The sequence below is a fragment of the Pezoporus flaviventris genome, unplaced genomic scaffold (genome assembly GCF_033815535.1).
Source record: "Pezoporus flaviventris isolate CSIRO_AGI_PZ_B2104156 unplaced genomic scaffold, CSIRO_AGI_Pfla_v1 ptg000100l, whole genome shotgun sequence".
NCBI lineage: Eukaryota > Metazoa > Chordata > Aves > Psittaciformes > Psittacidae > Pezoporus > Pezoporus flaviventris.
In genome coordinates this window covers 2,146,768-2,162,908 of record NW_026892648.1, presented here as the reverse complement: position 1 = coordinate 2,162,908, position 16,141 = coordinate 2,146,768, and the positions used below count along the sequence as shown (strand labels likewise).

The 16,141-nt window shown below is 49.0% G+C and overlaps 1 protein-coding gene across 1 annotated transcript in view; it reads left to right on the top strand.

Annotated features, from left to right (window-relative positions):
• The first annotated feature begins 771 nt into the window (after positions 1-771).
• Positions 772-16,141, top strand: part of LOC133281547 (phospholipase A2 inhibitor gamma subunit B-like) — a 140,644-nt gene continuing 125,274 nt past the window's right edge. The window contains exon 1 of the mRNA XM_061477241.1: positions 772-775. Coding sequence (XP_061333225.1) covers position 775 — 1 coding nt within the window. The 5' untranslated portion in view covers positions 772-774. The remainder of the gene's footprint in view (positions 776-16,141) is intronic.

Below are 16,141 nucleotides of genomic sequence, written 5' to 3'. Positions count from 1 at the left end.
CACAACTGGCATACAAAAATGTTTGCCATCACACTGGCACCTACATAGGTTCCTACACTTGGGGAGCAGAACATCTGAGTGACTCAAGGGGAGCAACTGTGACTCTTTAAGAATAAAAGTCTGTCGACAATTCACCTTTTGGCTCTCTTTCACCTAAAAATGGGGCTAGCTGATTCTCAGGCAGAACTCATCACAGGGATGAAAAGGTGCTTTTGAGCATCAGTCATCAGCATCTAGGGAGCCTCCTCCATCAAAGTAGCCACCAGCAGAGGAATGCAAAGTTTGGGAGATTCAGAACAAAGCAGAAGAAAAACAAAGAGAAAAAAAGAAAAAATATCTTTAGAGGAGGGCTTGTTTTGTTTTTTTTTTCCTAACCTTATTTTGATTTGCCCTTTTTTGTGCTTGTTTAAATTTGAATGGAATAAAGTTCTTTTATTTTTCTGCCTTTCCACTCTAGTTTGCTCTTTTAAAATGGATGAAGTCCCCCACAAGGGTTTGATGAAAGACTGCCATCGAAATGCCTGCTGCTGCTCTCATTCAGCTGATGAATAAATTATAAGTGCATTACAATGCTATTTCAGCTGTGATTCCAGGGCCTGGGGAGGGTGATGGCTGTGACCTTATGCCTGTCAGACAGTGGTTTGCATTTCCAAGGAGTTCGTGTAACCAACTGTTCAGGTCATCTTACACCTCCTGTTCTGGGCTCAGTGTGCAGAAACATCCGAGCCTGATCAACCTACCAGGTATGGGGGCAGTCTTCCATCTGCACACAGCAGTGCTGGTACATGCTGTGGTCTTCAGAGGCTCCTGATCTGATTTCTGTTAAAGCCTGAAGTGAACATTGCCACCCCCTAAAGCAGCTCTCTGGAGGACATATTGCTTTATTGATGGGGATGTAACTGACATACCTGTATTGTTCAGTTCCAGCAATAGTTTCTGTGTTGGGGACTGGCATTTTAGGTTATTCTTGCTGCACATTTCTCTCTCAAGCATTACGGTGTGGCTGAAATGGCTCGTCCCACACGAGATGGTGTGGGACCCTGGGTACACTATGGGAGAGGCACCAACCTAAACCAATGTCCCCAATGCTTCACCTTCACCTCTGCTGCAGTGTCAGCTCTGCAGTACTGTCCTTCTCTTGAGAATGGGTGACAACCAGGCAGGGCCTCCCAGCTGCCCCCATTCCTAAGGATAAGCCATCTGGGTTAGGCAGTCACTAGCAGTGGGGTGAAGGAGCTGCTTGGTGGACTTTTGAGTGGGTCCATCAGACTCCAGTTTTACCTTCAGAGCAACCAGTTTCTTGTATTTGTCAGAAGCCACAGTGCAAAGGGACAGCATTCTGCAGAAGGGGGAAGATGGAGCTCTTCTGGGTCTCGCATCACTCCAGGTTCAGGGGCTTGGTGCGCATCAACACCATAATCTGTGCTGGGCTGAGTCCTTTCACTTCCAGCACATTATTGACCACTATGAACTGAGCTGATGAGTGCTCTAACTTGCTGCTGTACCTCTGGTGGTCTCTGTGGGCTGGTCCCCAGCAGCGATGCAGTCGGATCCTGCCAGTAGCTCCATTAAAATGCACAGCCAGCTAGGCTTAGCTGAAGATGCACAGCTCCGGTCCTGCCCAGAGCCTTGAAAACTGACCACGAAGAAGAGTTTCCATTAGCAAACAGAGGCAGGGCTGGGTGGGTTGAGCTGGACCTTGTTTTGCTGAGGCTGAATTCGGCCTTTTCATGGTCTTTCCCACAATAAATAAGAACAGATTCAGAGGAAGGAAAGCAAACTGAAGTGTAAGCACCAAGCCCCAGGCACAGTGTGGGAAAATCACTGTTGGGGTGGGGGTGGGGGGTGGAATTGGAGAAAACTGAGGTTTAACAGAAGCTGTAGTGTTACAGAAACCTTTTTAAGGTAAAATAGAGTTGCCACTTTCAGGACTGTTGGTATGCACGGAATCTACTCCACCATGGTTCCCTAGGCAACACAACCTGTTATCCTATAGGAGCAATGGAGGGTGGAGGGGAGCGGAGACACTGCAGCCAGGTTCTGTTGTACTCCCTGCAGGATTGGAAACTTGATGGTACCATACAGCTGATAAGCTGCATAGCAGCTGCCAAGTGGGAAACATAACAGAAGATGCCCATTGCTGAGCCAACAACTGTGGCAAAATCACTTTTCTTAGGTGAACCTTGCTCATTATAATCTCATTATAATACTAACGCACACCTCCATCCCAAAGTTACCCACCTCCAAGGTATAATCACCCCTCACCGAGCGTACGTTTTATAAACATATATCTTGTTATATCTTTAAATGAGAAGCAAATGAATTTACACCAATCAGTAATAAAACAATGTATGACTGGAGTCCCTCAAGCTCCACCTGAGAGTAAAGTATGAAAGTGAATGAGAGAGATGGGGAGATGGGGAAAACTTCATCATCACTTCTGGGATCAGCAGATGGGCTTCTTCCCCAGAGAGACACCTATTGGGTAAGAACTTTATCTTATATGCGCTAAATGCCCAGCTCACGCCAGCTGTTATTAGTGATTACAGGCTAGTTGTGTATCACTTCAAGCTTGGTTTTGCAGACAGTCCCTATCACCGGCAATCACGAACCTTAATTTGTCACAATTTTATATTACTAAAGTCTGTTACTCCATAAGCTGCTAGTCTTAGTCCTTTGTGAGCACTACCAGTCACTGGCAGGAGGTAGCACTTTCAAACCAAATGGGAAGACCCACTGAGAGGTCCCCCTTATGCTGTTGGCACATTCTCTGCACAAGTTGGGCAAATCACCCTCCAATCCAGCAGGACTCTTCAGTGAAGGGTCCCTATAACAGGACACTGGTCAGGAACAAGGGTCTTGGCTTTTCCGGGTGCTAAATAGACAGACCGAACACTGGGGGTCGAGAAAATCTGCCCCCCCCCCCCCCCCCCCCCCCTTTTATGTGACACACGGGCATCAGGCTTGGGTGGCTGAACCGCAGAGAGAATTCCTTGGGTGAGAAGGTCCAGAGAGGGATTGGGATAGGAGATGTTCCCTTACAGTCTCCGCCTCCAGCTCCTAAAAATTTTTTCCTCTAAAAAGCCGTTTGCAGGGATCGTTTGGCAGATGCAGCATCTCACTCCTCTGTATGCACAGGAGGGTTTGAGCTCTGGAAGTCACACTGTGGTGGGTGTGAAGCAGCATCGGGAAGGGGAAGACAGTTGCACCGTCCCTGCAAACTGTTCTTTACACCCGTGTGTGGCAAGGAAGAGGCTGAACCTTCCTGCAGGAGCCTGAATCACCAGGAGGGGAATTAATGCAAATTTCCCAGACAGGAGAACAAGTCTGGAGAAGCCTCGCTGCTTGGCCTCAGTGCACTGAGCGGTGCAGTCATCCTCACCCCAGGGCTTGCAGTCCTCTGGAAACCGGCAATGGGATTCTATGGAGTCTGGGAAAAACCATCCATATCACCACTGGTATGGCTGGTCCAAAACCCTCCTGCGTTGTCTGTGTGGGAGAGCAGTGCCTAAACACCAGGCTGCAGGGACAATGGCTCAGAAGGCAATAGCTGGAGGCTGAATATTTGCCCCTCAGCCCCACCATGTCCTCCCCACCCATTCCTTGCTTCATCAGCACTCAGTTGCAGACCCCAGTTATGTTCCTGCCCTGGCTTTTTGGATGTGGCTGGAGGGCTCAGCCCTGCAAGAGGGTCCCTGGGGGAGCTGTGGACAGGGCAGAGGGTGGCTGTGTCTTGTAGATGCTGTGCCTCGTAGGTGCTGTGCCTCAATGCTTTGCTGTGCCAGTATCTCAGCCCTCATCTACAGCTGCCTGCAGGCCCAGGTCCTCCAGACTTGTTTACCAGCTAGGAGATTTTCATTAATTACCCACATGCTTCTCCATCCTGCAGGAAACCCCTTGGCCACACCAACTTGAAGGTCTCAATGCACAGTTGATTTGGCACACCCTGTATCCTTGTCCCATCTAGCACATACTCAGCATCCTCTACCTAACCTGTAGGATTAGTTGCTCCCCTTCTCCAAACTTTGGCTGTCAATTCCAGGGCCGGCAGAATGTGGAGGGAAGCAATATCTGGCTGCATGTTTGCATCTGGGTGCACATCAGGGCCAGTCCCCTCTGCAGGAACATCCTCATTTTTATTTTTAAAGGTGGGTAAGGCTCTCATGCTGCCCCAAACTACAAGCTTTATGTTTTGTCTCAGAGGGGTCTGTTTTGCATGCACATGGACATCCCAAGGGTGTTTGGGGAGAAAAGGAAAAGAAGAAACCCCATGACAGCTATACCCTAATGTTTTAAACACCCACCCCTCATGTGCCGTTTTAGTCCAATAGTGATTTTTTACTCTGGGGTCTTCTAACACTTTATTGGATTCTTTCTCCATCTCTTCACAGGCAGGCTGTGAACTGTTCTTATTTTGTTGAGTTGCAGCTTCTGCTTGCTTATTTTATGGTTTGTGTTTCTTGTGCACCAGTTCTTTGGGGCACAGCATGGGACACTGAAGATCTCCTAGACATTGCCTAGCAGCAACTAAACCATCAGTGTGTTATGAATATTCTTCCCGTACTAGAGACAGAACACAGCACTGTACCAGCTACTAGGAAAACCACTAGGAAAACTAACACTGTTACAGCCAAAAGCTTATCTATGTGAAAGTCCACATCTTACAGCCCAAGGCTTCAGCAGATCTAGCTACTCAAGCTAAGCAAGTAAAGTAAAGCAAAAAACATACTGAACCACACAATATTATAATTCATTCTAAGTTGAGTCTTAAGCTAATAGTCCTATTTAGAACATACTCATATAAGCTAAATAAATAATGTCTCTAAGCAAGGGTCAAAAAGAGGAGGAGAGAAGGAGTGTCAGAGCTGACTCAAGCCTTTCCTGGACACTCATTTGCACAGTGCTTTAAATTAAAGCGTTTGTGTTCTTGTCCCTGGTACAAGGTGGGAATCAGGTGGGAGAGGGTGACACATTGACTGGCACTGCAGGGGAGGTGTTCAGCTGGGTGAGCTGGCTGCAGCCCAGTCCTGTCTGCTCTGCCCACTCCTCATCTCCAAGATAATTGAAGGACTTTTTCTTGCTCTTGCCCTGGGGAAGGGAAAAACCATGAATGCATTTGCCAAAAATTAACACTTTTTAGCTATTCCTCTTTTACTTTTGGTGTGAGAGGGGGTGAGTGGGGCAAAGCAGGGAAGCCCCTTGGGGTGGAGCCCTGAAAGCATCCCCCTCTACAGGGAATATGTATGGGGCAGGGACTGCAGAATGAGAACCAGAAGCAGCAGCAAGTACCTTCTAGGGAGTGAATCCTTCTCTTTGCAAAGAAGCAGCCAAAATACTGCAAAGGCCACATAACTTGAATAAAAGCTTTTCTCCACCTCAATCACGTTGCTCTTTCAGCATCTATTTTTAATATATTTATCTCTCTTTTTTTTTCTTTAAGTGCAGTGCCGGTAAGCATTGCCAGGGCACTGAGACCCTTCCCTCAGCAGCAGAAAACATACTCAGCTTCAGAAACACAGAGTTTTCCCTAGAGTGAGGCATATTTTCATTTACCTGATCCCTCATCAGCAAAACAAATTAGAAGGGAGGCTTTAGTAACATTGTGCCTAGTTTGTCTTCTAACAGTATAAAGCTGTTTCCCTCCCAGAGCCATTTCCAAGCTATGTGAAAATATTGTGCCATTGATTTTTCTGCCCTACCCTCCTTTTTGTCTGCACTCATCAACATCATGTCTTTCACATATATGTAAAAGATATGTATACATATATGCATGCATCTTTTACACCTACTTGCTGTCTAAAAACTTAGCAAAAGCTGTCGAAGGATCAGATAAAAGAGCACAATGAAAATACCCTGCTGTTACTATTCTGATGATTAATAAATAAACATTTGAGTAATACTTTATCTGGAGCTCCTGGAAGACAGGACACGCGTATACATCTAACATGTGGTGCTCTCGGCCGTTCTCATCCTTGGAGATATTTACAAAGGCTTGGCAAAGAAAAAAAGAACCAAAGTTTTCTCAATGAATCATGGAATCATAGTTTATGTTGGAAGGGACTTTTAAAGGTTATCTAGTCCATCTGCTCAACAATGACCAGGTCCATCTTCAACTACATCAGCCTGCTCCGAGCCCTGAGCAGCCTGACCTAGAATGTTTCCATGGACGGGGCATGTCCCAACTCTCTGGGCAAGCTGTTGAAGTGCTTCAGCACATCATGGTAAACAGTGTCCTTGTAGCTCGCCTGTATCTAGTGTCTTTTAGTTTAGAACCCTTGCCCCTTGTCCTGTTTTGACAGACCCTGTTCAAAAGTGTGTACAGGGAGCTCAGAAGCTCCCTGTATGGACTGAAAGGTGGCAGTAAGTTACCCTGGAGCCTTCTCTTCTCCAGGCTGAACAACCCCAACTCTTTCAGCCTGTCTCCATAGGAGAAGTGCTTCAGCCCTCTGAGCATCTTCCAGACTTGCTCCAACAGCTCTATGTCCCTCTTGCACTGTTGACCCCAGAGCTGGATGCAGGAATGCAGTGGGGGGCTCACCAGAGAGGAGCAGAGGCAGAGAATTCCCTCCCTCAACCTGCTGCTCACAATCCTTTTGATGCAGCCCAGCATAGGGTTGGCTTTCTGGGCTGGAAGCACACACTGGCAGATCATATCCAGCTTTTCACCCACCAGTAGCCCCAAGCACATCTCTTCACAGGTACTCTCAGTCCCTTCATCCCAGCTTGTACTGATAGCAAGGACTGCCCTGGCCAAGAAACAGGATCTTGCACTTGGCCTTGTTGAACCTCATGAGTGGGCTCATTGAGCCCACTTCTCAAGCTTCTCCAGGTCCCTCTGTCATCCTGCCCCTGGCTGTTTCTTGGGCATCACGTTGGCAACGTGGCCACCAGCAGTTTACTGATGTTGGAGGTAGCTGCAGAGCGAGACCCAGGACTTCCAAGGCTCTCTGCTGGTACTGATACTGGCTTCACAAGAGATACTTTGAACAGAGAGAGGGATGCCAATGCTTTAGCCCTTGGTGTGGAGATGGCATTCTTTCCATTCAGTGGTTGTATCCTATTATGGGGGTAATGGGTGACTTAAAGACGTGGAGGTTGTTTTGCTGCAATGGACTTACCTCTTTTACAGAGACATGCATGAGGGCAGCCCAAAATATGGAAAGATGTTAGCATCTGTTGGGATAACTGTGAATCTTGTTCCTACCAGTGCTTTCACCATCTGACTGTCAGGGCCTCTTGGTCATGAAGACTATGAAGATACTGCAGATTCTGTGCCCTGCTCCCTGCTTCACAGCCTGTTCCTGCACCTGGATCTGCAGCAGCCGGGCAGAGCTGTAGCTGCTCAAGATGTTTATTAATTACTTTGACAAAAAAGGGTGATTTGGAAATTCTTCCTGCCAGGCCATGGGCTGTTTTCTCTCTGCCCTCCCCTTATCTCATGTCTTTCAGGCTCGGTTTCTCAGCTTGAGAGCCAGCAGCTGGTGCTCTATCAAGGCACCACATGGAGGGGGTGCCCCCCTTGTTGTCCTATCTCTGTGAACCTGCCTGAACGGGTACCCCTGGGTGCTATCTTCTCTCCCCACCTGCCAGGTGCCACATATTCCCCGCCAGACCTCATGCCTCCAAGAGATGCTTTGCACGGCAGAGCAGTGAGACCTTGGGGCAGATTCATCCAGGGGAATAACAAACTTATTATGACCGACACCGTGCTTCAGTGCCCTCTGCTTCTCGATTCCTGAACCTAGTAGAGCCCTCAGTGGCCCATCTAGCTGTGCAATGACCCTCTCTTCATAAAAGTCGGCCCTTGGAAGGTTGTAAATACAAGTGATAAGTCCCCAGAATATTTCCTTGACTTCCATTTTTTTTTTTTTTTGTGACTCAGACTTCCTGAGTCAGAAATGTCCTTTTATTTAATAGCCTTCAGTAGATTTTTCTCCCATTAATTCAAGTTATTTTGGAAGCCAGGTAAACTCTGAGTGTTTACAACATCCTGTGGCAAGTAGCTGCCCAATCTTGTGACTTGTTTGGGTGCAGAATCATTTCCTTTGGTTTATTTTGATCCTGTCACCAGATTGTTTTATGATGCTTTCATCCTCACAGTGGAGAAGACAATGAATGGTCCTGTTCTTATTCTGCCTCTTGTAGTTTTGAAAGCTTTGCCATAACCTTTCCCATAGATGTTACTTGAGGAGAGTTTCCCTTTTGTCTTCATCCCTTTCAGAATAAGCACCAGGAGGCTTGGGTACACACCCCTGATTGTTTAAAAGACAAATCAAGGGAAAATGCCCCAAAATGAGATGTCCACCATCTCCCAGATGACTTCAAATTGTGGCATAGGTGTGTTTTCTCCCCTGAAAAATGCAGCTACACTGCTGTCCTCACCTAGAACACAAGACCTGCTGCCTTGGGGATCCGTTTCCTCCTACACTAGGCAGAGGGGAGGCAAAGGAAATCCCAAATGGCTGCAAAGTGATGAATCTCCATAAAACTTGGATGAAGTGACCAGCCTGTTTCAGGACCCAGGGGGCAAGGAAGCATTCTGCTCATGACTTGGAAACCCACAGCAGGGCAGGATGGGGTATCCAAGCAAGAGCATCCAGATGGGAATTTTAAGCATCCCTGTCACCTCTGAGTCTGTGCATTTGGGATTTCTGGATCCATCTGAATGTTAGAGAGCACAAAGCCATCAGCTCCCTGTGCAGCCTTCAGGAGGAGCTTGCCTCACCCTGTGTTCCCCTGACTCATCTTGGGGGGGGGGGGGGTGGAGGGATGTGTGTCTAAGCAACTCCTACTCTTTGAGGTCAAACCTGGCTAAAGGCAGCAAAGCCAATTTGCCCAGATTCCCCAAAGCTGGTGCCCAGTTTTTGTTCTGGTGGAAGGACCCTCATGTAAACTTCAACAGGGTCTTCCCTCATGGGGAAGACATCTCCCACCTCAGCAGATGACAGCTCTGGCTCACAGAGATGCCTTGCGGGGGCTGTAGGGGCCAGGGAAGAGGCGTGCATCCCAGCCCAAAGCCAGGGTACTCCCCTCTGTCCTGCCAGGCCCAAAGAGCCCTTTGAAGTGAGGCCACACACTTGGAACTCATCCCTATGGAGAAAGAGGACCAGGAGAAGAGCCTCAACACACACAGGATAAGCCTTTTGCAAGATGTTCCTGGAGCAGCAGAGCTTTGAAGCTGGTTTCTGGTAGTACCCTCTTGTGTGAAGTCTCAGGCGGGTTGTAATGCGATTCAGCATGCACTTCTATCTTCCTCCCAGAGGAGGAAAACTGTGGTGTTTCTTCTCCTCACAGCTGAGCTGGCTAAAATGCTATAGAACATGTCTGTAACACCCACATCTGGGGATGAGGCTGCACCGTGGGTTAAAAACCACAATGAGAACAGACCTGGCAGAGAGACAGACAACACGGTTGCATAATCTCTCTTTTCCTGGGAAGCAAGACCAAAATGGAGAACTGTGAGGCAGTTTCCCAGATGTTCATGTCAGCTCTGACTCAAGCTTTCCTGCACCTCAGCAAACCCCACCACTGCCCTGCCTCAGTTTCCCCATCAGGGGAATGAGGATGGACCATACCTGTCTTAAAGGGTCATTGGGATGATGGGTTTGGGCCAAAGAACAAAAGAGCCAGAGTTGTTAAATCTGGCCCAGGTGTGTGTGAAGATTTCAATTAACCAAGTCATCATGGTCATCACAATTATCACCTCTGCTGACGTGTGCCCAGCACCATGTGGGGTTGATTTGGCTAAGAAGGAGGGAGGGAGGGCACTCACACTACCATGTGGTTTGGCACTAGCAGGTTTAAGCGTGAATAAGTAAAAGCTGAATTTGCATGTTCATGGCTCTCGTCACTCAATCTAGTCTCAGGAGACTGAATTATTATTTTGGGGGGTTAAAAAGAGCACTTTTCTTCTGCAGGAAGATTGCCAAGGGCTGCTTTGGTGGGACAGAGAAGGCAAACCAATCATCACTGATAAAATATGGCATGACTGCAGGAGGAAAGGGGGCAGAGATTTTCCCCTCTCTCAGTGTCTCCAGTGTGATTTTTGGAGGCTGCAGGTTGTTTCTTACTATCAGAAAAAAAAGAAACAGGTTTTTTCTCCTTGTTGCTATGTGTAAAGCCCACAGCAACAGCCAGGAAATTGGATAAATTTGTTCTTGCCTGCTGCAGAAAGCAAACAAAAGCGACTGGAAAATAAAAACAAGGGCACAAGGCAACCTATGCAAAGAGCAGACTGGTGATTTAACAGAGAACAGAGCACTGGTTGTGCATGACAAAGCATATCAACTTCGCATTAGTTCTCTCCATGTAATTCAGGTCACCATAGTTTTGAAATACAGCTGCCAGAGCCACTGACTTTGGACAGTCAAAATCAGCCTCTCCTCCACCCCGACCTGTCTGTATGAATTGGTTTAGACCTCTTTGAATTTTTGACCTTTTAGGCTTTTCATTCTTCCTAGGAATGCATAACACACCCTCCCAGCATATGGCCCACTGAGGAGGGCTCTGTCTTTTGTACCATCCCATGAACCTCAGCTTTTCCCTGGCAGAGCCCTGGAGCTGCTACTGCTGGCTGTGGGGGTACAGAGCATCCCCATGCAGGCAAGAGAGACTTAATGAACCATCATCCATCCAAGCAATGAGTGGTGGCTGAGGCTCATTTAATCAATGTGGCACTGCATTGCCTTGGTGGTCCCCAAGCACCAGGAAAGACTTTGGCATCCCTCTGATCCCATCCCACCAGAGAGGAGCTGGTGTTGTCTAAGCCAAGAGCTGGACTGCAGCTCTCATGGGACTTCTGGTAGCTTCCAGGAACATGCTGGGCTCCTGCCTGAATCCCAGGGTGAAACCCTTTGGGCTTTGTTTAAAGCTCCAGTGGTTACAAATACCTACTTTACTCTGTTTCTTTGCCCTGAGGAGGACCCCCACTTCTTGGCCATTGTGAAGATTGCTCATTTGCTACGTGTCTCTGTGATATGGCCATAGTTGGGATGGACAGTCAAACATTACGGGAGTGCTTACTTGTGTCATTACCCTGTGTACCAGGTTATTTTTGGCTGGGAGTTACAAGTGACTCTATCATGTGTTAATACTTCATAGAATCATAGAATTGCTTGAGTTGGAAAGGACCTTAAGGTAATCTAGTTCCAACCCCTGCCGTGGGCAGGGGTGCATCACAGTAGACCATGTCACCAAGGCTCTGTGCAACCTGGCCTTGAACACTGCCAGGTATGGAGCATTTACCACTAAATTTCCTACTAAATCCATCTATTTACTACTTGAGAATTTCAAGCACATGAAAGTACTTCAGAAACCAAAAGGAAGAACTATTTAATTCTACAATGAAATGCAGATTCTGATGGGGTAGCACAGAACTCCCTCTCCCCAGGAGAAGCAAGAAACACCATCGAATCTGGGTACAGCTGCTGGGCAGTGAGAAGTGCTGCATCCCTGAAAGTCTTTCTGCCTTGATCCAGGCATTATCCCAGAGCTTGGGAAAAAGCAGCTGTGGCTATAGAGTGGCCAAAAGGGTGTTAGAGAATGGATGCAAAGGTCTTGTGGGTAGAGCCCCGCACAGGAGCTGGTTTTGCCATTGGGGAAGCATGAGACATCTGCAGGTGATGCCAAGCCCTCGGGATGAGCAGAGGTTTTAGCTCCAGGTTTAGCTCCCCACAGCGACCATGGGACCAGAGCATTTCCACAGCAGCGGCTTTGCAGGAAGGCCTCAGGGCGGGATGAGGTGGTGTGGAGGGAGCGTGGATGCAGCATGAGCTAAACCTGCTTGGCAGCACCTTCCCACCGGCTGTGTGCCATGCCAGCAGCATTCCAGGGTGGGAGCAGGGAGAGCAAGGATCTGTGTGCATGCAGGTGTGCCCTGGGGTTGGTAGTCATGTACCTTCTGGCATTCAGGGTTGACTGTGTGGGACCCAGCATCAGTATTTAGTGGCTTGGCCATTCCCATGACAGCAGACAGGGTCTGTCGTGACTTCTGCAGTGCGAAGTAGATCTGTTAAAGGAAGTATGCATGTTATTTTGGGGAGTTTTGCCATTTGTAAGATGCCACTGTTGAATTTTCATGGTGGCGCTGGATAGCTGGTGTTAACGTGGGATTTGCCCGGGAGCTTGGCATCTCTCTGTGCTTCTTATGAAAGCAGGAGCTCCAGGATATCATGCTGAGAAAATGCAGAGTTTGGGGAAGCTCAGCCTTGGTGAGAACCCACCTGGGAATGCCTTCATCTCCACTGTGAAAACCCAGATTCCTGGGGATCGAATAAGGGGAAGGATTCCTCCAATTCCACAGGGGTTTCTGGGATCAAGTCAGGGGAACGATTCCTCCAATTCCACAGGGGTTTCTGAGCATGGGATGAGCTGGAAGAAGGACCCGGCAGTGGATGGGTGGCTGGGACCACACCATGGGTCTTTGCGCAAGGTGGGATGGTGGGAGGTGCGTGATGTCTGCAAGCGCAGGGTGTGGAGTGCTGTAAAGTATTTTCATTATTATTACTAGTATTCGCATTGCAGGATGGGCCTAATTAATGACTCACCCTGTACTGAAATACTTTATTTAACAACCTGTTCTGGGAAAGACATCACTGCCCATGCTCCCCACTGCTGGGCTGGTCAGACTACCTGGGATGACCTGACCCAGTCCCCCATCTCCTAAACCCCCCCAACACCCCCAGGTCCCCATCCCTGGCAGTGTTCAAGGCCAGGCTGGATGGGGTTTGGAGCAACCTGCAGGTGTCCCTGCCCATGGCAAGGTTTGGAATTGGATGATCGCTACAGTGCCTTCCAACCCAAACCAATCTGTGATTCTATGATTCTACAGATACATATGTATGTTTGTTTGTATATATGTGTATGTATACGTGTATATGTACACATGTATGTATAGCTACATATGTGTTTACATGTCCACGTGGGTGTATGCACATCCAAGCATGCATGCCTGGAAGTTTATGTGTGAGTAGGGGTGTGTGTATATATATGTATGTGCCTGTGTGTGTGCACGTGTGTGCATTTGTATGTGTACACATGCGCACATGTATCTCTGTGCGTGCATGTGCATGTGCATGTGCCCTTTCCCTCCTCCCCTGTTGCTCTCGAGCAGTGCAGGAACATGACCTTCAGGCCAGGAATGACCAAACTGGTTTTCCCAGTCTAAAATCCTGCACAGGGCTGTAATTACCCTCACCTTAAATCAGAGGAGAGCCTGACACCACAGGCATGCTCACAGCACCTGCAGGTGTTGGGCAATGAATCATGTCTTGTGTAGCAGTGTGGAACAGGGGTGATGGAGCATGACAAACCAGGAATGGGGGAGAAGAGTGGAGCTGGAGCACAGGGCAAGATGAAAGGGGGAGGAACAGGAGCTTCTTCAGCCAACGAGCTGTTTCTGTTGGGAATATGGAGGATAAATTCCTCTGATGCTGTAGTTCATACTCAGCAGAGTCTCTGGGGCTGTGCACAAAAATTACTTGCAAAACTGGACAGGAGTTAAACATCTATACTAACTGGAAGTAAGTTTTGGAGGTGACCTCGGTGTGCAAGGAGTGCATGGGAACAAACGGATGAAGAGGGTTCATATCCTACTCAAGGGGCAGAGGTAAGCCTGTGGGACCTGACCTAGGCTGCTGAGATAGAGGAAGAGGCCATTCAGAAGTTACAATGGCAAAAATCCTCTCCTGGGGTGCTCTGGAGAGGGATGTGGAAGTTGCTCCTGGTGGCTGGGACTGAAAGAGGGGTGATACAGCAGCAAGGCAGGAGCTGCCATGAGCAGTAACAGGAACCTGACGCCTCATGTCATACCTATAGGTGACACCTGCATCCCTGCCACAAGTGTTTGTGTGTAAATAAAACACTAGGTCAGCTCAGATTTCAGAAGACTTTCCTTGGAAAAGACTTCCTTGGTCCCCTGGTTGATACAATGGCGAGAGCCCACCTTCCACAGGTTTTCCCATATGGAATTTGTTAAATACCAGAGATTTGAGGCTTGAGGGGCTCTTGGAAATGACACTGATGACTGTGTCCAGCTAGGCACCAGGCCAGATGACACACGGGCTGATGCCAACCTTTCTTCAGATCAGAAATGATGCCTGGCCTCAAGCAGGAGCTCAGCACCAGAAACTCACAGGCAGAGGTACTGCACAGCAGCATCATGTCGAAATGAGTTCTGCAGGGTGAAACTGGCCAGCTGTGAGTACTGCTGAATGCAGCATTGCTCTGCTGTCCCTAGCAGCGGTGAGAGCCTGCCCTGCTTCATCATAAGCCAGATGCAGCAAAGACATGCAGGGCAGACACAAAAACAACTGCAAACATCATCTGAACATACAGATTGGGTTCCACCCCCCCCCCCCCCCGCAACACCCAGCCTTATTTTTAAGCCAAACCTGCCTAATTTTCCTTTAATCTGCTCGTATTTCCTGCAAGCACAGCCCATGAACAACTCAGCACAACTTATGGGGGAATTCTCTACATTTACGTTCAGTATGGATATGTAATCTTCCACCCTCTGTCTTAACATGTACACATTTGCTCTTGAAGCGATTCTGATACAGCATTCCCTCAGGGGAGGAAAAAAACTGAACTGAGTGTGACCAGGGCTCAGGGAGAAGGATTTGGACCTGCTGTGGAGGTGACATGCTCCAGGTTGGGCTACCAAGGCAGAGTAGAGTCATCCTGAAGAAGGTCAGTCCCACTGGAGTCACAATATCCCTGCTTCACAGCAGGGTGCGAAGAAGTGAATTGAACTGTCTACAGTGATGCAAAAGCCAGTCAAACTGCTGGAAACAGAACTAAAATTATCCGAGTCCCAAATGTGTGGCTTCAGGGACACAGATGGGGTGGGCTTTTAAATACCCTGTCAGCTCAAATCAGGTTGGACCTGCCCTTGGAGTTGCTTCTTGAGAGGCATATAGATGTAAAAGCATGTTTAAAGGGAGTATTTTTCCCGCTACAATAATCCACACATAGGCTGCTGCTGGCCCAGTGCTCCTGGTGCCTGTCCCAGCCCCTGTGGGAGCGGGCCAAGCCAGGTCATGCTTCTGCAGCTTTGCCTTGTGCTCTCTACAGGTCACGTACGGGATGTCCACCCCGATTAATCATGAAGCACCAGATCCCGGTTCTGCAGACAGCTCTACCCCGGATCAACCCAGCTGCTCTGGGGAATGCAGCTCTTTTCTGGGTGCAGAAACAGTTGTGTCTTCACTGTACCTCGAAAAGGTCAAGCAACTCAGGGTCAAGTGGAAATCCTCACACCACAAGGCACACACAGACCTGTCCCTGCGCCACCTGAGGCTCGAAGCAGCAGGGGGATGATTGTCCAGCCTCAGTTCAGATTTCTGCCAAGATCTGTGTATTGTGCAAACCGCCGCTTGTTTTACTGTGTGTTTATCCGCAGCTGATAGCTTTAGCACAAGCTGCTCTGAGCCCAGCTGGTGCCCTGGTTACCCACCTAACCCAAAACAGTCCTAAACCTGAGCCTCAAGTCACACGAGACTGAACAATGGAGTCTGGTGTGTTTATTAAACACCAGCATATTCCATCTGCCCTTCCCCAGTTATCTGAATGTGATGTGAAAATACCATCCTGCTTGTACCAGGGTCCCCAGGAGGCCGGCAGGGCAGCGCTGGTTCCAGGCTAGCTTCATCCCACACGTGAGCCAGCCTGGGCCTCCTGAATGCAAAACCACGCCGAGCTGCCCGGAGAACTGTATTTTGGGGGCTGAAAGTTGCGAATTTGGGTAACCCATCTGGTGCTGGACAGCTGGCGGATGTGGCTGCTCTTGGCTCCATCCCCGCTAAAGGAGGGGGCCGGAGCGGCCCAGGCGGGTTTCTGGGTCCCTTCAGCGGGGCGCGGAGGGCCTGGACCGGGCCTTAAACCCGGGCCTAAGCCCCAAGAAGGGGCCGCAGACGAGGCACAGAGAAGCCCGCCTCCCCACCGCCGTGAGGGGCGGGAGCGTCACTGCCGTCAAGCACTGCCAACTGCTGCAAAACACGGCTTCCAAGCACGACCTGCCGCAGAGAGAAAACACCCTCGCTCTCTTCTCCTCCTCAGGCGAGCTCTGCTCCGGCTCTGCCAATAGGAGCCCAGCGCTGGTGCAGCGTGGCCAATAGGGAGCGGCGCTCTGGGGGCGGGCAGG